We start from the raw sequence: 24637 nt of genomic DNA, 5'->3' as shown, positions 1-24637 counted from the left end.
CACTGTTGCTACACGCTGTTTATTATCTATGCATAGACACTTTACAAATTACCTCGACTAACCTGTACCCCCGCACATTGAATCGGTACCGGTACCCCCTGTATATAGCCTCGTTATTGTTATGTACATTTATTGTGTTACTTTAGTTTATTTTGTCAATATTTTATTAACTCTATTTCTTGAACTACATTGTTGGTTAAGGGCTTGCAAGTGGGCATTTCACAGTTGTATTTGGAGCATGTGACAAACAAATTTTTTTTTTTTTTTTTTTAAAACTCTGCTCCTGTTGCTATGGGAACCCTGGTCTGGGTAATACTGGGTGCCAGGGAAGATAGATTTTATCTGTCCAATATGATGATATAATGGATGAAAACAGAGTAGTTGCTGGTTTGTTTTAGCACCCAGATGCAGAGGTGCAGTTACACCTGCCAGCTGCAGTGTAGCTACATGTCAGCTGGAGGGCAGAGCTGTGTGTGTGTTTGTGTGTGTGTATGTGTGTATGCGCGCATGCAGTGGGTGGCCAAGCCATCCGAAAGTCCTACAGTTTCCTTACGCCTAGGTAAAATAAAAAATGTCCTCCGTTCTGAGATGGGAGGGTGGAGAGACTCTGTTTGCTTTCTGTACCGGTAAAACCAGATTGCAAAGGGATCCTTCCCATGGTGCCCGGTGCACAGAGCTGACAGCGGCAGTCAACGAAGAGGGAGCCCCAATACTCAAAGGCAGCGAAGTGAGGAAGGGGGATGAACAAACCCCTGAGCACCAAAAAGAGAAGGGGCAGGAAGAATCAAAAGATTGTTGTAATTATTTTAAGAGTGCCCATCGTGAAAAATGATCATACAGTGCCTTCAGAAAGTATTCATACCCCTCGACTTATTCCACATTTTGTTGAGTTACAGCCTGCAGCCTGATTAACAAAATTGATTAAATTGATTTTGTTTCTCACCCATCTAGGCACAATAACCCATTATGACTAAGTGAAAACATGTCTTTAGAAATGTTTGCAAATTTATTGAAAATGAAACACAGAATCATCTAATTAACATAAGTATTCACACCGCTGAGTCAATACTTTGTAGAAGCACCTTTTGCAGTGATTACAGCTGTGTCTTTCTGGGTAAGTCTCTAAGACCTTTCCACAATTGGATTTTGGTAAATTTTCTTCAAGTTGGTTGTTGATCATTGCTAGACAACCATTTTCAGGTGTAGTAGATTTAAATCAAAACTGTTACTCGGCCACTCAGGAGCATTTACTTCTTGGTAAACAACTACAGTGTAGATTTGAATTAATCTGCCAGTGTCCGGAGGAAAACAGAGGGAACCAGGTTTTCCTCTGGGATTTTGCCTGTGCTTAGCTCCATGTTGTTAATTTTTTATCCTGAAAAACTTCCCAAGTCCTTAACAATTACATCAACACCCATAAGATGATGCAGCCACCACTATGCTTAAACATATGGAGAGTGATACTCAGTAATGGGTTGTATTGGATTTGCCCCAAACTTAACACTTAGTATTCGGGTCAAAACAGGTAATTGCTTTGCCACATTTTTTTCACTATTACTTTAGTGCCTTGTTGCAAACAGGATGCATGTTTTGGATTTAAAAAAAATATTTTACAGGCTTCCTTCTGTTCAATTTGTCAATTAGGTTAGTAATTGTGGAATAATTATAATGTTGTTGATCCATCCTGAGTTGTTTTCTCTTATCACAGCCATTAAACTCTGCTTTAATTCACCATTGGCCTCATGGTGAAATCCCTGAGTTGTTTCCTTCCTCTCCGATAACTGAGCTAGGAAGGACACCTGTACTTTTGTAATGACTGGGTGTATTGATACACCATCCAAAGTTTAATTAATTAATTCACCATGCTCAATGGGATATTCAAAGTCTGCTTTTTAAAAATGTACCCATCTGCGAATAGTTGCCCTTCTTCACGAGGCATTGGAAAACCTCCCTGATATTTGTGGTTGAAATCTGTTTGAAATTCACTGCTCAACTACAGATCATTGTATGTGTGGGGTACAGAGATGAGGCAGTCATTCAAAAATCATGTTAAAGACTATTGCACACAGAATCCATGAAACGTATAATGTGAATTGTTAAGCAAAATGTTTACTCCTGAACTTATTTAGGCTTGCTATAACAAATGGGTTGAATACTTATTAACTCAAGACATTTCAGCTTTTCATTTTTTTATTAATTTGTAATAATTTGAAAACAAAATTCCACTTTGACATTATGGGGTATTGCGTGTTGGCCAGTGACAAAACAATCTAAATTGTATCCATTTTAAATTCAGGCTGTAAAACAACAAAATGTGGAAATAGTCAAGCGGTGTGAATACTTTCTGAAGGCACTGTATGGCCACTCTACCATAAAGGCCTGATTGGTGGAGTGCTGCAGAGATGGTTGTCCTTCTGGAAGGTTCTCCCATCTCCACAGAGGAACTCTGGAGCTCTGTCAGAGTGACCATCAGGTTCTTGGTCACCTCCCTGACCAAGGCCCTTCTCCCCCGATTGCTCAGCTTTGCCAGGTGGCCAGCTCTAGGGAGTCTTGGTGGTTCCAAACTTTTTCCATTTAAGAATGGCGGAAGCCACTCTGTTCTTGGGGACCTTCAATGCTGTCTACATTTTTTGGTACCCTTCCCCAGAACTGACACAATCCTGTCTCGGAGCTCTATGGACAATTCCTTCGACCTCATTGCTTGGTTTTTGCTCTGACATGCACTGTCAACTGTGGGACCTTATATAGACGTGTGTGCCTTTCCAAATCATGTCCAATTAATTGAATTTACCACAGGTGGACTCCAATGAAATTGTAGAAACATTTTAAGGATGATCTTGGGAAACAGAATGCACCTGACCTAGATTTCATGTCTCATAGCAAAGGGTCTGAATACTTATTTAAATAAGGTATTTTTTTAAATATTTTTTTTAACATAAAAAAAAAAACGTTTTTCGCTTTCTCATTATGGGGTATTTATGAGGAAAAACATTAATTTAATACATTTTAGAATAAGGCTGTAACGTAACAAAATGTGTAAACTGGGTGTGAATACTTTCCGAATGCAGTGTACATCTGAAATGTCAGACTACAAATTGCAACAACAAATCACATTGGGACCATGTGAACAGAATGTGTAATTTAGCCTATTAAACTTAAAAACAATGTTTCAAGTGAGAATTAAGCAGGTCTGATGCCGAAAAAGAAAGGAAATGATTGCCTACTTCAACCATATTTATTATTTTTTAAATTAAAAGTATTGTGTAGTTCCAGTATTTAGCTACACCACTACATGGCAAAAAAAAGTTATTAGCTACTGTCCAAATTGGCACAACACTACCTAGATTTGAATTGAGTTCAACTATTGTACCATCAAGCTACTGCAAAACGTAGTTAAATTACTAGTTGAACAACCTGTAGTTCACTAATTCCTAACACATGACCACCACGGACAGAATGCAGATTAACTTACTGCCTGTGTTTTGGCTGAGAGGAACCAAATGGGGAAATAATTTACCCACAAGAGCTCAAAGGGCTTTCATACATTGATGATCCTAGGATCTCAAAGTACAACCTCTAAGGGGTGGCCTTCAAACCCAGCCGTCAAGGCTTTCTTTCAAACAAGTCTCAGTCAAATCAAAACCATCTAACAACTGTCCACGGACACCATGCCAGCCTTGTTAACACTAGTCCTTTGAATGAACAGAGGGATCAGTATAATTAATTGTTTATTTATTTTAGTTTTATTTATTGTCACATACAGCGGATAGGTGCCGCACAGCCTTATATAGCACAGCCTGGGGAGGAGACTATTCTACCCCGGGAAGTGGAAGAAGGGGTCCTCAGTGGACAAGTCCAGGAATGTAGTGAGCCTTCAAGACGCCTGACAAGACTGGTTGGTTGTTGTGTGGAAGACAAATCACCGTGGAGACGGGGAAGGAGGTGCCTCAGACCCACCAGACTTATGAAGACAAATCTATCCGTTGATGAGTCCTGCTTCATCACACCGATGCTCCGTTGATGACAGCCTCATTGTAATGAACGTTAAGTCCTGATACGTTGACGACAGCCTCATTGTAATGAACGTTAAGTCCTGATAATCCATCAGTGATGTTTTGTTTTTTGTTTGGGGTGTTCTGGGTGAAAAGCGTGGGACAAGAGCAAGCTCCTGGAATATCTCTCCCCAGAGTTTGCCTCATCATCCTAGGGGTTTGTCTGAGATAAGACTGAAACGTAGAACAAAGCCCTTTCATACTGCCGATGATCATAATGGCTTTTTATTGTTGTTACGAAGAAGGATTATTTTCAGGAGATAACAAAGGCAGAAGATGATTGTGGCAGTAACATTCAGGCCATAATTCTGTCGTATCTATCAGATTTGGTAAAACTTCTGATATGGCATTTATCATGACATGATATGTAAAATAAAAAAACAAAAGACACAAAACAACACAAAATGATTGAGAAAAAAATGTATTTTGTTTCTATGTTTCGCTAGATAGTAGGTAGGGACAGTGGGAATCTTGTTCATCCATTCATGCGCGTCACTAATTAGATGACGAGGCATTTGGCTACCGTAAGTGAGTCATAGTTGCTCTCGCCGTAACCTGCGCAACCTCGATTTTTACATGCTACGCATGAGGAGCACGGGCCACTACAGGAGTTCCGCCGGTCGGATCTCTTCACTTTGATACCCTGATGCGCCAAACCCAGCGAGCTTTGACATTTCTACGTTTTTGGGCTGCGCATCAGCCGCCTACCTTCCGACCTGAGGCAGAGCCAATCCTTATCCCATGGGTTACGGATCTGACTTGCCTGTTTCCTTTGCTGCCTATCTCCTGCCCTGCTCACTCCTTTTCGTCGCCCTCTTTCTCCCTTTCAGTCTCCGCCGGTCGCCCGGCTTTACATTCTAGGCCGAAGGCCTTTAGGATGTCCAGAGAGTACAGCAGGGTTCGTCTGCTGATCAGGGTCGCGAATCTCGCGCTTTGTTAAAGCGTTAGGTGTCATCCGTGGCGATGTAGCTGATTGAATGGCTGCAGTTGTAGTATAGTGATTGATAGAAAGAGTGTAACAAAGGGAGGTTGCCCAAAACTATGAGAACAGACAGAGGGATACAGTAGGTGGTGGTGGTGGAGGTGGGTGAGCGAAAACATACACACAGTAAAACAGACTCTGAGGAAGGGAGGAGGTCATACTCGTCTTTGGTCGGTGCGGGAGCAGCAGTGGAGTCTGCTGGGGCCTCTGAGCTTTTGCCCAGTGTATCAAACACATCCTTGGCCAGGCAGTCTATCTGTAAGTCCTTATTCTGACTGTCGCTGGCAGGGGTGCTTTGGACGGGTTCGGGCTGGCTCTGTGGAGCGGCATCGGCTTTGGCAGAGGGGAGGTTAGAGGTGGCCTTGGCTGGCTCTACGGAAGAGGTTGCGGGGGTGGCGGGCTTAGGGTCGGACAAGGGCGTGGCTTTTGGAGCCTCGCTTAGGTCGACGAGGGGAGCCACGTCAGATTGTGCGGCAAACTGAGCGGCAGGAGCGCTAGCTTTGGGCGTGCTGGACTGGATGATGGGGGCAGGGGTGCTATTAGGGAAAGTTTTGGCCTCGGTCGGGGCAAGGGTTGGGGCAGCTGTGCTGGAAGTGAGGGTGGTAGTCTCGCTAGCTGGGCTATTCTGGGGTGTGCTAAAGCTCTCAGTGACGGGGTCAGAATTAGTGGCGATAGAGGGGAGCAAGTCCACCACGGTGGCAGTAGTGTCAGCAGTGGGCCTGTGAGTAGAGGAGGAGAGCAGGAAAGAGACGAGCCATCGAGCAGCGAGAGGGTGAGAGAGGAGAGAGAGAGAGCAGGGACGGGTAGGGAGGGGAGACCAAGGCACAAACACACATCCAAAGTGAGTGCTACATGCAGTGATAAAGCAAAGAACTAGAGATTCAAAACGTTAAAGTGCAGTGAGGGATAGACACAAACACTATCTTAAGCAAACTAAAGCAAATTAAACCAAAATCAGTTTAGGGTCTAGGTTATTAAGTGTTTAAGGCTGGTACACACAACAACTAGCTATGTTTGTTACCATTAGCGTAAACAACAAACATCAGAGCACATCTTCAGTATTTGGTGTTGATATTCCATTCTCACATTCTTTTATCAATTAGTTTAGCCAATATGTCAGCAAACACATGATCAAAATGCTCAACTGCTGTCATGGATTAAGAAGTATATCTCCTACATAGACATATCACATGATTAGTATGGGTTTTCCAGCCTAAGGCAACCCTAGTGCAGGGGGTCTACCTACAGCCAGTGCTGGAGTACTCACTCGGGATCGGTAAGAGGGGTGGTCTCATTGGGCTCTGTGGGTCCACCCCCTTCATGGTTAGGGGTGCGGTCCTCTGTCCTCACCTCCACGATGGGCTCCTTTGACTCGTCCTTTCTGTAAGGGGAAAAATAGTTTTGAATAAATGCTGGTGCAGTACAACTATACTGTAGTGAGTCGTTTTGGTTAAAAACACTGCAATTCTGCACTGCCAAACTGTGGTCTAGTGTCTGGGAGTAGCTACTGCTCAAAGTGCATACAGCATTTCAGAGAGAAAAGCAAGGGGGCCAGGGAGCAGAGAAGAAGAGAGACTCACATGAATGCCGCTTTTCCCTCCTCGATGTCCTTGTTCTTTGCTCCAGGTCCAGACTTGCCGCAAAAATTAACGGCAATGCACATGAGGAAGCCACACTTGTTGAGGAAGTAGCAGGTCACGTCAACACCCACCAGCAGCAGCACAAAGACCACGATGAGGATCCCCACGATGGCCCCCGTGCCCAGGCCTGAGCCGCTAGTCATGGTGTCTGGAATGAAGGAAAGAGAAGGAAGAGAGAGAAGAGAGACAGAATAAGGAAGACAGAGAGAGTGGAGAGAAAGTTAGAGGGAGGGAGAAAATACGGGAAGAGAGGGAGTTAAAGAGAAAGTTACAGAGAGCGAGGAAAATATAGATTTTATCTCCAACCTTTCATCCATAACTTCAGAATGTCAGACTGCTTCCCTCCAGGCCTCAAGTGTGTTGTTGTTCTTTTAGTAGGCTCTGGGCCAAATCATTACATATTCTACTCCAAAAACATCAGAGTGACACAACTAATTTCGGCACTTGATTTAATCTGTTATGATTAAAAATAGGTTGATGGTCTGATTATCAAACACCACAATCTTGGGCCTAGGGAAATCACACAGCATTTCATTAGTTGCATTCAACCAATTAACAACTGTCAGTTACTATCTAAGTTAATATGTTAGACACACCATTGCATGTATCAGCCATGTACGATACTATATTAGTGGTGAGCTGATACATATATTACCCATATTAAGACAACACACCAGACATGCCAATCACGACATGCTATACTAATCTAATCATTATAACATGAAGCAATCTAATGGTGCGTCAATCAAAAATCATAAAGTTGAGTTCATAAACAGGTCAACCATTGGAAAATCCAAAATAAGATACGGCAATGTTAAATAAATATGCTTGTTTTCATATCATCACTGCCTGTAAGGGTCATATGCCTATATGACCCATTATGTGTATTTCGCTTACCCACTCTCACTATTGTTGACAGCAAAAAGCAGTGGAAAGACAGTCAAATCAAACATTGTGCAAATACGTTTCAATCTCTTTTACATAGATGAATACTGCACACAAACAAATGCACACAGAAACAACAATGCGGAAATAAAGCCAATCATTAGGGCAATGCATTGTGTTTTCATAAAGTAATCATACACGAGCTACAGTACTTACCAGAAAATGAACAAGGTTATATTCAGGACTATGTAAAATACTACAATATTAATATGAATAAGGATCTATAATATGCATTGCTCCACTACAATGGTTGAGCATGCATCCACACTGTTAATACTCTGCCTTCCACATACATTGTTCTACATGAACACACACACACCATACATTATCATGAACATGAGTTAATGCGAGCTAGTAACCCAACCACAAAACTGTTAAACAGATGAATGTTTCACACAAAATGTATTACGATGCTTTGTGTCAAATCAATCTCACACAATCAAATTTTGAAATCATTTGCACCTAATTTGCATTCAGTAAACCGACACACAAAGTGATCAGAGATTTGCTCTGACAGAATAATCTAAAACTCCTGTTAGTTCAATACAAACAGGAGCATTTGGAGTATGCTTGATTTGACACATAATGCTCTACATATGACAAACAGGTTAGCTAGAATTCTGATGCCGGATCAAAGTTTTAACTCCAATCTTTGTTAGCTTTGTTAGGGGTCAAATATGAGACAATTTGTATTCTGAATGAAAGCAAAACGCAGGCAATCCTTGATTGGGACTTACTCTTTGCTCTTGTCATATTGAGAATGTCAGGTTGTCCAAATGTCAGACTAATACACCACACAGTATTCACAGTAGAATCAATGCAATAAAATGAACCGGTACTGAATAGTTCTATGATTTACTGGAAAAACATAATCAAAACAGGGAAAGCTCCAGGGTAGGCATTTTTTTTGAATTTTTTATTATAATTTTAAAAAAAACTATTTTTCTTCAGGTTTTTCTCATTGAGATCTAGAAGAAAAAGAAACGCACACCTATTTAGGCGAGGTGCTGGCTAGCGGAGTAGTTGAACTCAATTCAAGTTTTCTCATTGAGATAACATCTCTTTTACAAGAGAGACCTGGTCCAATGTAGTTGAGTCATATGAACCTATCATGCAATTTAATTGACATGGTTCCCTTTCTGAGTTCAATGAAATGCACGGGAAGAGACTTTAAAGCTGCAATTTGTTATTTTTTGGGTGACCCGATAGAAATGTGTGTTATAGGCCTCCCGGGGGGCGCTGCCGCGACCGGGAGGTCCGTGGGGTGACGCACAATTGGCTTAGCGTCGTCCGGGTTAGGGAGGGCTTGGCCGGTAGGGATATCCTTGTCTCATCGCGCACCAGCGACTCCTGTGGCGGGCCGGGCGCAGTGCACGCCAAGGTTGCCAGGTGCACGGTGTTTCCTCTGACACATTGGTGCGGCTGGCTTCCGGGTTGGATGCGCGCTGTGTTAAGAAGCAGTGCGGCTTGGTTGGGATGTGTATCGGAGGATGCATGACTTTCAACCTTCGTCTCTCCCGAGCCCGTACGGGAGTTGTAGCGATGAGACAAGATAGTAGCTACTAAACAATTGGATACCATGAAATTGGGGAGAAAAAGGTGTACAAAAAGAAGAAATGTGTGTTATAGATATGTCATTCTCATTGAAAGCAAGACTAAGAAGCGGTAGATGTGTTTTATGTGGGCTGTTTCTATGCTTCCTCTTCTTAAGTTTGGTTTTCGCTTCATTTACTTTTGGTTTTGTACACCAGCTTAAAACACCTGAAAATGCTAAATTGTTGTTTTTTAAAAAGATATGTCACAGCGATTTAGATGGGACACTATATATTGCTTACTTTGACAGATAAACAAAAATTAGGCAAACTATTCGAACTTTAGCAACCAGGAAATCACAGAGCGATTTCTTCATATTGCACCCTTTATTAAAAAATTCAAGCAAAGTGCTCATTCCCATAGAAATAAATTGAGAGCATTCCTTTCAAATTACCAGGATGCCTGGGTCTTATCTTACTGTAATACACAAAGTGATTTTGGCAAACAGTAGGCAATGTTTGTGCTCCAGGATCAATAAAATATGTTTAAGGAGACTAATTGAGACTTGGCTGCATAGAAAGGACCGCAAGGCGCTACAGAGGGTAGTGCGTACGGCCCAGTACATCGCTGGGGCCAAGCTTCCTCTATGCCTGGTGGTGTCAGAGGAAGGCCCTAAAAATTGTCAAAGACTCCAGCCATCCTAGTCATAGACTGTTCTCTCTGCTACCGCATGGAAAGCGGTACCGGAGCGTCTAGGTCCAAAAAGCAGTCTTGGCCCCAAGCCAAATAGCTACCCGGACTATTTGCATTGACCCCCATTTTTTTTATTAGAATTTATTTTTACGCTACTACTACTCGCTCTTTATTATCTATGCAGTCACTTTACCCCTACCCACATGTACTGTACATATTACCTCAATTACCTCGACTAACCTATACCCCCGCACATTTACTCGGTACCGTTACCCCATGTACTGTATATACCCTCCTTATTTTGCTACTTTTTAAAATGTATTTAGTCAGTATTTTCTTCACTCTTATTTTTCTTAAAAATACATTGTTGTTTAACTTCTTATGGCTGCAGGGGCAGTATTGAGTAGCTTGGATGAAAGGTACACAGAGGTGCCCAGAGTAAACGGCCTGCTCCTCAGTCCCAGTTGCTAATATATGCATATTATTATTAGTATTGGATAGAAAACACTCTGAAGTTTCTAAAACTGTTTGAATGATGTCTGTGAGTATAACAGGCAAAAACCTGAGAAGAAATCCAAACAGGAAGTGGGAAATCTGAGGTTGGTCGATTTTCAACCCAGCCCCCATTGAATACACAGTGGGATATGGATAAAGTTGCACTTCCTAGGGCTTCCACTAGATGTCAACCGTCATTATAAACTTGAATGAGGCTTCTACTGTGTTGTGAAGCTGGATGGGAGCTCTTTGAGTCAGTGGTCTGGCAGAGAGCCAGGTCCTGGTCACACGCATTTCACATGATAGTGACCTGTGTTCCATGGCTTCTCTACAGACATTAGAGTTCTCCGGTTGGAACTTTATTGAAGATTTATGATAACAACATCCTAAAGATTGATTCTATACTTAGTTTGACAAGTTTCTTCAACCTGTAATATAACTTTTTGAAGTTTTGTCCGACGTTCGGCTGGACCTGCACGGGCGTTTGGATTTGTGTACTAAACGCGCTAACAAAAGTATCTACTTGGACATAAATAATGGACAATATCAAACAAATCAAGCATTTATTGTGGAACTAGGATTCCTGGGAGTGCATTCTGATGAAGATCGAAGGTAAGGGAATATTTATAATGTGATTTCTGATTTCTGTTGACTCCAACATGGCAGATAATTTTATTTATTTTCTGAGCGCCGTCTCAGATTATTGCATGGTTTTCTTTTTCCGTAAAGTTTTTTTGAAATCTGACACAGCGGTTGCATTAAGAAGAGGTATATCTATATTTCCATGTCTAACAGTTGTATTTTATCGACATTTATAATGAGAATTTCTGTAAAATGATGTGGCTCTCTGCAATATCACCGGATGTTTTTGGAACTAGTGAACGTAACGCGGCAATGTAAACTGAGATTTTTTTTATATAAATATGAATTTTATCAAACAAAACATACATGTACTGTGTAACATGAAGTCCTATGAGTGTCATCTAATGAAGATCATCAAAGGTTAGTGATTAACCTTATCTCTATTTGTGCGTTTTGTGACTCCTCTCTTTGGCTGGAATTTTTCTGTGAGTTGGTGGTGACCTAACATAATCGTTTGTGGTGCCTTCGCTGTAAAGCCTATTTGAAATCGGACACTGTGGTGAGATTAACAACAATATTACCTTTAAAACGGTATAAAATACATGTATGTTTGAGGAATTTTAATTATGAGATTTCTGTAGTTTTGAATTTCGCGCCCTGCACTTTCACTGGCTGTTGTCATATCGATCCCGTTAACGGGATTGCAGCCCTAAGAAGTTTAAGGGCTTGTAAGTAAGCATTTAACAGTACTTGTATTCGACGCATGTGACAAATAACATTTGATGATTTGATTTGTGTACATTTATGCAAATCCACTCGACACTGGTAACTTGAAAGGGAGGATACTTTGTGTGGCAGAAACACAAATTCAGACACACACTTTCATTTATGTATTTGTAGACTTGTAGCGTCTAGTCAGACTAGAGCTTACTGTATCTGTCACTGTCACTGATTGCTCTTCTTTGAAATCATGTTGTTGACTGCATATTGTAATTCCACCAGTCTACATTACGCATAAAGAGGGATGATATGACAGTAGTAAAAAAAAATTATACAGGCAATAGTTGACAAAGATTTAGCACCATGCAGTGCAGTACTGTATTGTATATTCCAATACCTTGCAAATGGTATGTTCAAATAATATAAAAATCTCATCAGGGAAAACATCGGAAATGGTCGTAAATGTCATTACCTGAGTGAGTCACCAGATTTGAGTCAAAATGGATACCCATGGCATAAATTTCTATAAGTCTAGCACAGAGTATAGTGCAACTGAGAGTTGAGATGTGTGCTTTCTGCCTCTGCTGGAATGGCTTTAATGATTCCGTTGTTGATATAAACCTCAATATACCCCTCATATGGCTACAGCTAATGTATTGGAGGGCAGCTCATTTATTAATACCATGCACCAGGGAGCTGATAGGAACATACTTTTCAGCGACTGCAGCAGTGCTAGGGAACAACTCAAAGAAAGTCCTGGCAAATCGCTTTACCGGGTTTTAGCCTAGTATAAACAGCACCACCATGACAATCATTCAATCAGTATTTATATTCACAGTATATAACATCCTCCCAGCCAAGTAAAAACGCTTCGAGAAATGAAAGCCCAGTGGCCTCACATAGTGTATACCAGGGATCATTAACTAGATTCAGCCACAGGGGGCGAAACATACACTACCATTCAACAGTTTGGGGTCACTTAGAAATGTCCATGTTTCTGAAAGAAAATCACATTTGTATTTTTTTTGTCCATTAAAATACCATCAAATTGATCAGAAATACAGTGTAGACATTGTTAATGCTGGAAAGGTCGGATTTTTAATGAAATATCTACATAGGCGTACAGAGGCCCAATATCAGCAACCATCACTCCTGTGTTCCAATTACACATTGTGTTAGCTAATCAAAGTTGATCATTTTAAAAGGCTAATTGATCATTAGAAAACCCTTTTGCAATTATGTTCGCACAGCTGAAAACTGTTGTGTGATTAAAGAAGCAATAAAACTGGCCTTCTTTAGACTAATAAAGGCTATTCCATGCGAGAAATTGCCAAGAAACTGAAAATCTCGTACAACACTGTGTACTATTCTCTTCACAGAACAAACTGGCTCTAACCAGGATAGAAAGAGGAGTGGGAGGCCCCAGTGCACAACTGAGCAAGAGGACAAGTACATTAGAGTGTCTAGTTTGAGAAACAGATGCCTCGCAAGTCCTCAACTGGCAGCTTCATTAAATAGTACCCGCAAAACACCAGTCTCAACATCAACAGTGATAAGGTGACTCCGGGATGCTGGCCTTTTAGAGGCATAAGACCTCTGAAGAGAGGTAGAGGCGCTGAGTACAGCTGAGCGGCCAATTGTCATTTCCTCTCACACTAATTGGCCATATTCTCCGAAAGTCTATTAAGTTGAGTCTCCCTCTGTGGCGGCAGTAGCTCTGACAGGCAACTCTTTATTTACTGCCATTGCTAAGAGCAGGAGAGAGACTAAACATTCACCTGCAGGGCAGAGTCATGATGCTTGTTTTCCCGCTGTTCCGTCTACATCTTAAAAAGTGCGATAAATCACATCACACATTTTAACACAGATGGGGTCGGCTCACAAAGCTTTCTTGGAAACTGAGAAACACAGAGACATGCAATGTCAGCACAGAGCATCAAATATTTGTAACAGACATTCAGGTGTTTGCCGCACATTTCTCAGATCATCCTGCTGATACCAAACAGAATACAGGAAGTAGGAGAGTCAATAACACCATTAATAAAAAGTCTCCAAGGTAAGAGATTAGTCATTACACTATGAAGCATTAGTGTCCTAACCAGCGGGCAACATTTGGCATGGGATGTCATAATGTTGTCGTTCTCTGATTGTAAACTGGTTATCTGGTCAAATAGAACCAGGTTTTGCTGTCTTTTTCATGGCATCAATATGCCTGGGAAATACATAATACTTTGTTATCTGGTCAGATAACTAGATTACAACCAGGTTATCTGGTCATTTGTAATTTTACAATCATTATGCAACCTGACTATGTAGGGCACTAAAGACGACGGCCTGACATCATTGCAACCTGTTTTGCCCTCTGGGTATGACTTTGCATAGTAGTACAGTACGGTTAAGGTATTGCATGGATTCAAAAAGTGAACATATGGGTACCCACACAGGTTCAAAACGATCCACAATAGTGTGCTCCTTATCTCTAGACAGATTACTCTCCCTACTTGATATCATAAAAGTGACAAGTTTCAACTCAACCTGCTGTCGCCTATGAAAACTTGGCGGGCGTCTTTAAGGAGTAGCACTTGCTTGTATGAAAGAAGAACCAAACAATGGGATTGGCACATGCGAACCCAGGAGCCAAACTCCAGGCGCATCACTTTATTACCTTCAGAGTCAATTAAAAAATGCTCATCTGAGTTTTGAACAAAGGACATTGATCTCTCTTTCCCATGGCAGGGTGTTTTCAGTGCAGTCAGACTTTAGGGACAGTCCTAACCTTGGTTTACAACCCCATGATATATGACACTTTGTTCAAGTATCAGACGAGCACAAGATATGGGCTAAAACAAACTTAGCATTTCTGAGGATGAACAGTCAACAGAAGTCAGCACTGTGTCACACTCTTGCATTTCAGTATGCAAGTCTCGAGCTCTAGCTGTTATTTTTTCAAAAAAAGTCATAACACACTATTTTATAATTTCTTCTTAAAACCTACAATGATTACAGCATGGAAACACACTGGTATGTACCTACAAAAATGTGTCATAGAATATAATAATTTCACATTATTGAAAATGACTGACAGATTTTAGTTGTAAACAGCTGTAGCATTAATTTTGAGCATTTTCTGTTTTCAGGTAAAAAGAGAACAAAAGAAAGAACAAAAAGAACAGCCTATATTTTGTTCTGAAGATCTTTTGAAAATATTATGTACACTTTGTCACAAAACATCATTTGAATGACCTTCAAACGGACAAGGCAGTAGCTTGTTCTTCATTGAATCATCCCGTTCAAAACAAGCCTTGACTATGAAAAGAAATGAGAAGACGTAAGAAACTTGTCATGATCTTCATGACTTATCTTAACCAATGTATGATCTTCATGACTTATCTTAACCGATGCATGATCTTCATGACTTATCTTAACCGATGCATGATCTTCATGACTTATCTTAACCAATGCAAAAATCTTCTGAAAAATCTGCCTTCCCTGTTATGTAAAGTGGGAACAATGACAATTGGAGCTTTTATCCAAATACACAAGGTAAGCACTGTTTTTTTTCCCTACAATGTCCCAATATGACTCATGTCCATTGTGTGGTATAACATAACTTTTTCAATGCTGCCTTATTCAAATCCATAATTTTTACTTTATGTAAAATAAAAATGTATGACAAAAAAAATCTAAAACATTCAGAATGATATAAGTACCAAGCACCCCATTTTAACCCTTTAACATAAAACTGATATCTTGATTATTCGTCTTTTGTGTGTGTGTGTGTGTGTGTGTGTGTGTGTGTGTGTGTGTGTGTGTGTGTGTGTGTGTGTGTGTATATGTCTGCACAAGGGTCAAAAGGCATAAAAAACAAAGGGGTCTGGCCGAGATTTGAAGGCAAAGCTATCCTCTCTCCTTAAGCGAAACCCAGTTTATGAGAGCAAGAACACAGTCAGCATGGAGAGGATGAGAGATGCCAGAGTGTATTTCACACACAAGCAACCAAGGGTAGCTGAGACCACAAAAACACGGGCAGAACCACACAAAACACAAAGATTGTTCACAGATATTCACAGTAAAAACGTGGAAAATAAAAGTTTACACCAAAAAAACAACAACAATTTAGTGTATGACAAACGTAAAGGTCCAGAGGTGCCGAAGACCACACATGAAGACAGCACAAGGAGAGAAGGGGAGGTGGGAGAGAAATAGGAAAAGGGAGAGAGAAAAAAGAGAGATAGAAAATAGGTCAGAAATACAGAAACGCAAGTTCGAAAAGTTCATTGAGACTAAACAAGGGAATAAAAAAGGAAATCCAAGCAAGTTAGAGGATCAAAGTAAAAAATAAAATCAATAGCATGTTAGTAGCACAACAAATGAAGTGTATCACAGCAAGCAAAGGTGAAAGGTCAGAGAATAGTTAAAGGTGCTGCGTGATGGGAAATATCGACAGAGACACATATATTTCAGCAATATGGCCCGAGGAGGTCGGGTATATGGCCAATATACCACAGCAAAGGGCTGTTCTGAAGCACGACACAACGCGGATTGCCTGGATACAGCACTTAGCCGTGGTATAATATTGGCCATATACTCAACCTCCTTCTGGCCTTATTGCTTATACTACACACTCCCAAAGTGCCTTATTGCAATTATAAACTGGTTACCAAGATAATTAGAACAGTAATTTTGTGTCATACCCGTGGTAGATTGTCAGATATACCACAGCTTTCAGCCAATCAGCATCCAGGACCCAAACTACCCGGTTTATAATAACACATATAGGACATTCTCCCTGGTTAATTAACAACAGGTGTGTTCTCACAACAATTACAGTACAGATCATACTGTTTGTTTAATTTAAATAATGGGCAAGCCCCTGGATGTGAGATCACATCAAGGAGAGAGTAATTAAATCGAATTCTCCATGCGGAAGAGTTGCCCAAGCAAAACACACATTCAAAAATAAAAACTGGTTACAATGTCAAGGCGATATCAAATGGCAGGTGAAATGGATTAATGGGTGATCTCATGTTACTAAAACTGCAAAAGTGAATTGCTTTTGAATAGCTTTACTCCATGTCAACCTTAGCCAGGGAGATTTGGATTGGTCAATTTAGGACTCCAGTGACCCTTGAACGCTCAGTATTGAGCACGCTCAAAATATCAATCCTTCCAGGAGACGTGAAAACAAGTGGGTCAGTATTTTCTTTATTCAACCTTACCTTGTTTTTAACTTGACCTGCACTGAGGAACATCGATTGAAGTTTACTTTTTAGAATATATATATATATATATATATATATATATATATACAGACAGTACCAGTCAAAAGTTTGGATACACCTTCAAGGGTCCAAGGGTTTTTCTTTATTTTTTCAATTTTCTAGAGAGTGTGCAAAGCTGTCATCACTGCAAAGCGTGACTAGTTTGAAAAATCTCAAATACAAAATAAATTCTGATTTGCTTAACATTTTGTTGGTTACTACATGATTCCATATGTGTTATTTAATAGTTTTGATGTCTTCACTATTATTCTACAATGTAGAAAAGACAAAAAAATAAAGAAAAATCCTTGAATGAGTAGGTGTGTTCAAACTTTTGACTGGAACTGTATGAAGAGGATAAAGTCAACAAAAAATAGTAAACTTCATATCATATGCACTCACTTATATTTATTTAGCTAATAAGTTGCATAGCCAATATATAACACAGAGCGAGTCTGGATTTATGACACAGCAGCTGTTTTTGGCCACATTTACCAATAACAGCTGTGGACCTTACGTCAGTGCAGATGTTTAGCTTAAAAATATACCCCCCTTTTTAATCCTCAAACACCCACACGCTTCGCATAAAAACAACTGGCACTGGCATTAGCACTGCAACCCATGTAGTGGCAAAATAACTCTAATGAAAAAATGTAATAAAGAAGTACATAAAAAGGGAACTTGGACGGTGTCCGTGAACCTGCTCTGGTGGAATAATGAGTGATCCAAACCTCCCACTGCTACAGTATATGGATGGTTCCCACAAAGTGCGTGAAAAAGCCGGTCCCTGTGCCATGCACTGGCAGATAGATGCCTGTTAGGTCTCAAGTAAAGCATTAACACATTAATCCTATTGAAGCGTCCCCATGCAAGACTGGAGGCTGCATCCCCACGGAGGCTGCATCCCCACAGAGCCAAGGCACATATTCAGGTCAGTAAATACAGCAGTGAGCCTGAACTGAGACCCATTAAACCTGGCGTTGAAATAGAAAGACAGACAGAAAGAGAAAAAAAGAGAAAAAGAAAGAGAGATAGAGGAGAGTGACACTGACTTTTGATCCTCTTTCATTGAAACATCAAAAAAGCCAGAGAGAGAGAATGTGCATGGGATAAATTGCAAGAGAGAGGAAGCATGGAAGATGGGGAAAAAGAGAGCTCAAAAGAGATAGAGGGAGCTACCAATAGAGGCATAAGAAAGAGAAAAAGACAGAAGGGAGGTGGAAAAGTAAGAGAGACAAAAACATATAGATGAAGAGAAAGAGATAAATAGAAAGAGACAGGTTCCAAGCTCAGGTTTGGTCAGTGGGGAGGCAACCCAAGTTAAAATGCAAACCTCTCAGGCCACAACACTGTCAACAGAGCATCAGCTGACCGTGACCACCGAGGCAGGGGCATCGCTATGGACTTGAAGAGAATGTTCTAGGCCTGACAGATACAATTTGTCCTGACATTATTGCTCACTGAACCTGTGCAGCAGTGTCAGCCAAGACGTTATAGGCCTGCAGAGACCAAAGGACTAATCTCACTCTACAGCAGGGCTGTTCAATTTCCGGTCCTGGAGGCCGAAACACAATTTTTTGTTTCTACTTGGTACTTAATTCCACTCTGGTGCTCCTAGGTCTAAAACAGTCCCTTATTAGATGTAAAGGATGAAAAACAGAAGTGTTTTGGCCTTCCAGGACCCATATTGAACAGCCCTACCCTACGGCAACAAAGACTCACAGTGGGCAAAAATATTCTGCCTAAAACAGTGAGACTAAAATGCTGACCACACCGTTCGTGTTGCGCGCGCAAGAGTTGCGAAAATAATGTTACACATACATGTTATTAAACCATTTCTTCCAGACTGCTCGCGTGAGTCAATGAGCATCTGCGTAGCCAGGTGCTAAGTCCCGCCTCGCCCATCTCCTGCAAGTCCCAACTCTCCCATCTCCTCATTGGTTTTTAGGAGCATATACCCAGGTGGGTGATTGAAAGCTAAGCTGAGATGCATCTTAAAGTTGGTTGCCAACTGGCATATAAAGTCCACAGAAGAAGAAGAAGACTAAGACTGAAGGAGGAGAGATTACAAGAAACTAACTAGGTTTCCCCTTTTATCTGTGGATTAATTGTCAGAGTAGAGAACACTTGATTTTGTGTCTCAAAATTGAGATCCAGGAAAAAAAGGACCTTGTGCATTTCAGGTAAAATAACAACCCAATGTTTAATTATATCCCAGGACAAATTAGCTGGCAATACTAAGCTAGCTAGCGAGCTAAATGTCCATGAATGTGTATCGACCTGTCTCCAAATTAATATAGTTGGTTCAGAATTTGTTTTGATATATCAACCTGATCGCATTTGGTGTGGATGGACAAAATCAACATGCGTACAGACGCACTTGCGTGCCCGGTGTAGTCAGCATGTAACTGCTGTAACAGCATGTAACTGCCATCATCCAGCAGAAAGGTTCAAACCAATCAATTACCCCAACAGGTTAATCCAACATATCAGGACAGAGGAATGACGTCTATATCTGTGTCAGCACTACGGTTGTCTCAAGACCTGACTAGAAGTCCATTTGGGTGAAGGACTGGAGGAATAAACATAGATACATCTGGTCACGGTGGCAGTGTTTCTGTTGGCAGTGTGTGTGTCGTTGAGGTGCAGGGTGGGGGGCAGTACCTGGGATGGTGGTAGGCTCTGCTGCAGTCCTAAAGGAGATGGTGCCGGGCTGGGACTTGCCCTGCTGGTTCTCGGCCACCACGTAGACTTCATACTCTGTGTTCCAGTCCAGACTGCTCAGCACCACGTACTCACTGCCATGGGGCAGACGGATCTCCGGCTTCCAGTCCGAAACGTGCTTCTAGGGAGGGTCGCAGAAAAGGGGGGGTGAAACACTCAGACAGGACTCAGACATCCGTGGCTATGACACTCAAGAAAACTGCCCATCACTTTATATCACTGTAAAATCTTTCTATGCATTCACACTTATTTGGCCATCCATGAATCTTCCTACATGAATCCCTAACCATTTATTAATCTAGGCATAAACACAATAGTGATCTGTTGTCAATCTATTCAAATCATATGATCCATTCCTCAGTTTTTCATATGTATATCCATAAGTCTATGTGCGTTTTGCTAAACTGAAATCATCACAGTACAATCAAACAGGGGAGATACGTAATAAATACTCTGAAAATCATATTTTTGGGGAAAACCAGGAAGCAAAGCGGTATACACAGCGTTACCTCCTTGTTTGTCATACTCACAGCCCTGTATCTGATCAGGTAATGTTTGATGGGCGAGCCCCCATCGTCCTGCTTGATCCAGTTGACCTTGAGGGCGTTGCCCATGGTCTGCAGCTTTCCCTCCAGCTTAGGGGGACTGGGCTCCCCTAAACGGGACATAGCGGGACACCGCGGTCAGTCAGTTACCATGGCATCGACCTACATGCTCAGCTCAGTCTCCTGCCCTTGGCCCTTAATGCAGGTGGCATGGCTGAATGCATCTGTCCCTCATCAAAGCCCATTGTCGGAGAACCAACACACGTTCCCACTCTGCCCCACCGCTTCAGGAGCCCAAACCACTGTGGGATACGCACTTATTGTCCATCGCTTTACTCTGGTTTTTGTGCATTTACTGCTTTAAATGTCATACATCTAGAGGACAAATGGATTGTCTTTATAGTGGCAGTGGCAGAGGATGTTACAAGACGATACAATTAAGTTTTGTCCCTCATAGACTCAAGGGCGGTTTTATGACAGAGGGACAGTGGGTAGTGGGGTGAGGGCCGTGGGTAGTGGGGTGAGCTGATGGGAATATGTAATTCTCCTTCAGGTGCAGCTCGTTATCTGGCCTCTCCTCCAGACTAATGACAGGGACACAGGCTAATTATCCTCCTCATCTTGATTAGACATGTTACTCTATTACATTTAATAACATAATCATGATCTGCTGGGAAGGGAGGGTTGGTGTGTTCCAGCATGTGTACAGTATGTGTGTGTGTGTGCACCTTTTGAGAGTGCCTGTGTTCGTGTCTAATGATGTTAGCGTTCAAATTTACAGCCATGTCACCTCAGTCAAAGAGAGTTTAGGGAGGAGACTTCAATCACCATAACTCATTCATCATGGGCACATTGGTTACACACAGTTAGCGGTGTGAATATGCTATTTAAATAACTCACAGAATGTTACATACAGCTCCAGTATTCTACTCCCCACTATCACTAACCGCCCAAAAGGTGGTATCAGGTTTCAATTGGCTGCTGCAGCACATCTGCAATGTACACCGAATTGCTTGTTTTTTTGCTGAGATCAAAGGAGATTATTTACTGTCCCATTTGTATGTATTCTTTTCTGACATTTTGCAGTCAGACACCCTGACCTTAGGTCACAACTGGTACAAGTTTTGAAGCTCAGTGCCAATCTTGAGGGAGCATTGTTGCCCATGATCACCCTGATGATATTTAACCACCAATTAACTCTGAGAGCAGATCATTCCCACAGAGGGCAGTGAAAGAGCAGTTGACAACAGAAATGGTTCCAGGCATTCTGAAAGAAACCTATGGAAGTGCAGGAGGAAATATTAATGTTGGACTTTCAATTATACTTCAGCATGGAAGTCTGTTTGGACCACCTCCTTTGACTTCAGCCAAAATAAGGTAAGAAAAATAAGAAATCATAGGGTTAAAGACAGACGGTTGAAACCTGCTCCACCCGATCAAGTGGATCTTGGCCTAAAGCTCCCTGACTTCAACCTGACTGAATCCTAGGATGATTGGATTGTATTTTTCATTTTTATCCTCTACCGTGGCCCTGAAAAGCTGAGTACTTTCTTTCATTTTTATTTAAATTGAGTTGTATCTTAATTAATGACACTTGAAACATTGATTGCAGGGATTACACAATTAGTCAATTAGGCATGCGTGAAGGCACTTGTTCTTGATCTCAGATTTTCTGATTACATTCTCTTGAAAATGCATTAGAATAAATAGTCTTGGAGTAAGCATGATATGATGCCGGAATTGAAATAAACAGGGTTAGTGATAAGAAAAAGTGGCATGTACAGAGAGTTATATTCATAGTTTATCCAGTCATGAGCATCATTCCCAGTTAGGTGAGGTTTTTCCAAATGCTAAGAAGAAAGAAGAGCCATTAAGGTTATACATGAATTAGAGATATTAACAAAAACATGCTCTTTCATGCAAACACCATATTTTATTCAATATGTAGTGATTCGGGGAGATTTTGAAGTATCAATTTGTGATAGTCGCATGATCATGCCCATTTTCATCTGATGCAACAATAACTCAACCTTTTTATTGGTCTCCCTAAATAAATACTGTACAGATAGCATTACTTTAAGTTTGTCTGCACAGTAGTGCATACATACGTCATATCAATTTCTGAACGTTACATTAGACAAAAAGGTTTTATTTGTCAGATCCTTTACTCTAACTGACATGAACTGACATGGTTAAAGGCAATTATGTTCTGGAGTAAATAAAACTTGAGCTACCTTCACTGAATCACCTAAATTCTTATTCACTTTTTCAGCTCCTTTAAAGACATCCCCGCATGTGTGAACAAATGAGCTTATTGATAGGTTTGTTGTGCCCAAATGCAATGGAAATATTATTGTCACACCAGATGGGTTAAAGAACTCATGAATTGTAAATGGGACTGTAAGTTTTCAGTCTGTATCAATACATGTGAATAACACAGAGGCACTCTGGAAGACGAACACAGACAGACAGACAGGACATACTGTACATGCAGACAGGCCAGAACTTCCTGTCTGGTGAGACAGTTGAAAAGAAACAAGGAAGTTGGAGGAAAGAGGGGTGAACTTGCATGCATGCAGTAATGTGGGGTGAATACCACTGTTAGTCTGTCCAGAAAAGCATTCTGGGAGACAGAGTTTGAAAAGGAATTAACTCCATGGATGAGTAGGTCAATCCAGGTAATATACAATTCAATGAGAGTGCGATGCAGTTGCTATAGGTGATGGTTTCAAAAAAAGTGCTTTAAAAATATGTTCTGTTTGCATATGATAGCCATTGGAGGCACCAAAAAAGAAAACTCTAGAAAATACATCAGGGTTAGAGGTCAACCACTTGCTTATCTTCAACTTCATTATGTAATGCTCACTGATAGCTATATAGCAGCATATTTAATATATTATAGCTTTTAAGAAGGCAAAGAGGGAAATATACACCTCTCATAAAAATGTGAATTATACCCTGTCTTTTAGTGGGATACCAAGTAAGCATACACAAATCTACATACAATTGTAGTAATATGATTGGATAGAATGCAGGTTGACCTAAGGTCAAAATCTATTCAATGGTTGCTCTCTATTGTTCTATCAAAGTAGATTATTTTAGCTTAAAATCAAATCGATGTTTCCCACTGCTGCTTGTTGATATAATACGAATTGACTAAACAGAACAAAAATAATTACCTTCTGTTCACCAACGAAGACGACATCATCAGCACCATGCAAGAGCCACATGACAAAGTCATATGATACGCAGGCACATGATTGGTTGAAAGGAAAGTGGAGGGGGGGTCACATGGAAAATACAAAACATTTTTAAATTATGTAAACATGGGTAAGGTACAAAACAATAAGAAAGTTAAAGACAAAATGATACAAAACAGAAACACAAAGGACAAAAATAAATACATAAGTTCACAATATAACTTCTTTACACATCAAATAGACATAGAAAACATGTACAGCAACTAGATACATGAAGCATTTTAAGACATCCAGTTTCGGGTTTTCAGTGTATTGAATAGATATGTCATGACCAGGAATAAGCAGGCTCATATATGCAGGTTAAGATATGTCACTGTAATGTTTTTGTGTGAACTAGATGCCAATTCCATCAAATGCTGTCCGTCCAAATTTGCCTCATGCATCTTTCTTTGAAACAGTATTTCCTCTGGACTGGAATTCATGCAAATATACATTTTTTATACTCTATTTCTACACAAACAAAATAATGGCTTTATATGAGACTGTAATATATATTTAGGAAAACTCTTGACCTTAAAGTGTCTTCATAGAACCTTGTTTTCTGTGTACATTGTACATTTTGGCTCCAACCAAGTTGTGTAAAAAAAAAGAAGGAAACCAGAGGAAACTCTGCAGTATTGACAATACTGATTGACAAAGCACATTGTCAAATGTCATATGTGCAACTAAATATGGTTTATGACAACAACAATATGACCACATTTGCGGGTGGGGGGGTTGATCAGCAACAGAGGAGATAGCTAAATGGGGGGGGGGGGGTGATCAGCAACAGATGAGATAGCTAAATGAGATAGCTGAAGTCCTCACACATTGTAGGACTTCAGGGTACATACTGTATCTCTGAGGGCATATTGTCAAAATGTATGGCCTCGATGTATGAGAATGGAGAATAAACCCATACCATAGTATAAAGTCCCATACTTTAAGAAATAATGTATATATGTTCATAGAGGAAATAAACATGAATCACAGCAACACTGAGTGAACTCTGAACCTCGTTTAATGAATTATAAACATCATTAGACATGCAACATACTTACTCCAATTACCTAGTATCAAATGCATATAAAGAACGCACACTTGTTAACACACCTGAAGCCTTGAGGAAAAATCCCTCATGCCATTTTTCACATTTAGCTAACTAGAATACTAATCACACGTGAAGGCAATCAGTATTGAATAATGACTGATTTGTTAATATTAGT

General features: G+C 40.7%; 1 protein-coding gene across 21 annotated transcripts in view; it reads right to left on the bottom strand.

Moving 5' to 3' along the window:
• Positions 1–24637, bottom strand: part of LOC110533530 (neural cell adhesion molecule 1) — a 322515-nt gene that overhangs the window by 7009 nt on the left and 290869 nt on the right. For 9 of the 21 annotated variants that reach the window (XM_090186182.1, XM_090186183.1, XM_021617840.3 and 6 more), the window contains 5 exons: positions 20158–20282; positions 19568–19748; positions 6615–6822; positions 6302–6415; positions 5196–5753 (listed from right to left, as the gene is read on the bottom strand). In XM_090186182.1, coding sequence (XP_090042308.1) covers positions 5196–5753; positions 6302–6415; positions 6615–6822; positions 19568–19748; positions 20158–20282 — 1186 coding nt within the window. Of the gene's footprint in view, positions 1–5195; positions 5754–6301; positions 6416–6614; positions 6823–14252; positions 15649–19567; positions 19749–20157; positions 20283–24637 lie in introns of those variants that run through there. The other 12 variants (XM_021617844.3, XM_090186191.1, XM_090186193.1 and 9 more) reach the window with 2 other exon arrangements.

This window comes from Oncorhynchus mykiss, chromosome 10 (assembly GCF_057628025.1).
Source record: "Oncorhynchus mykiss isolate SJ-2025 chromosome 10, ASM5762802v1, whole genome shotgun sequence".
NCBI lineage: Eukaryota > Metazoa > Chordata > Actinopteri > Salmoniformes > Salmonidae > Oncorhynchus > Oncorhynchus mykiss.
This window is presented reverse-complemented; position numbering and strand designations above follow the sequence as displayed.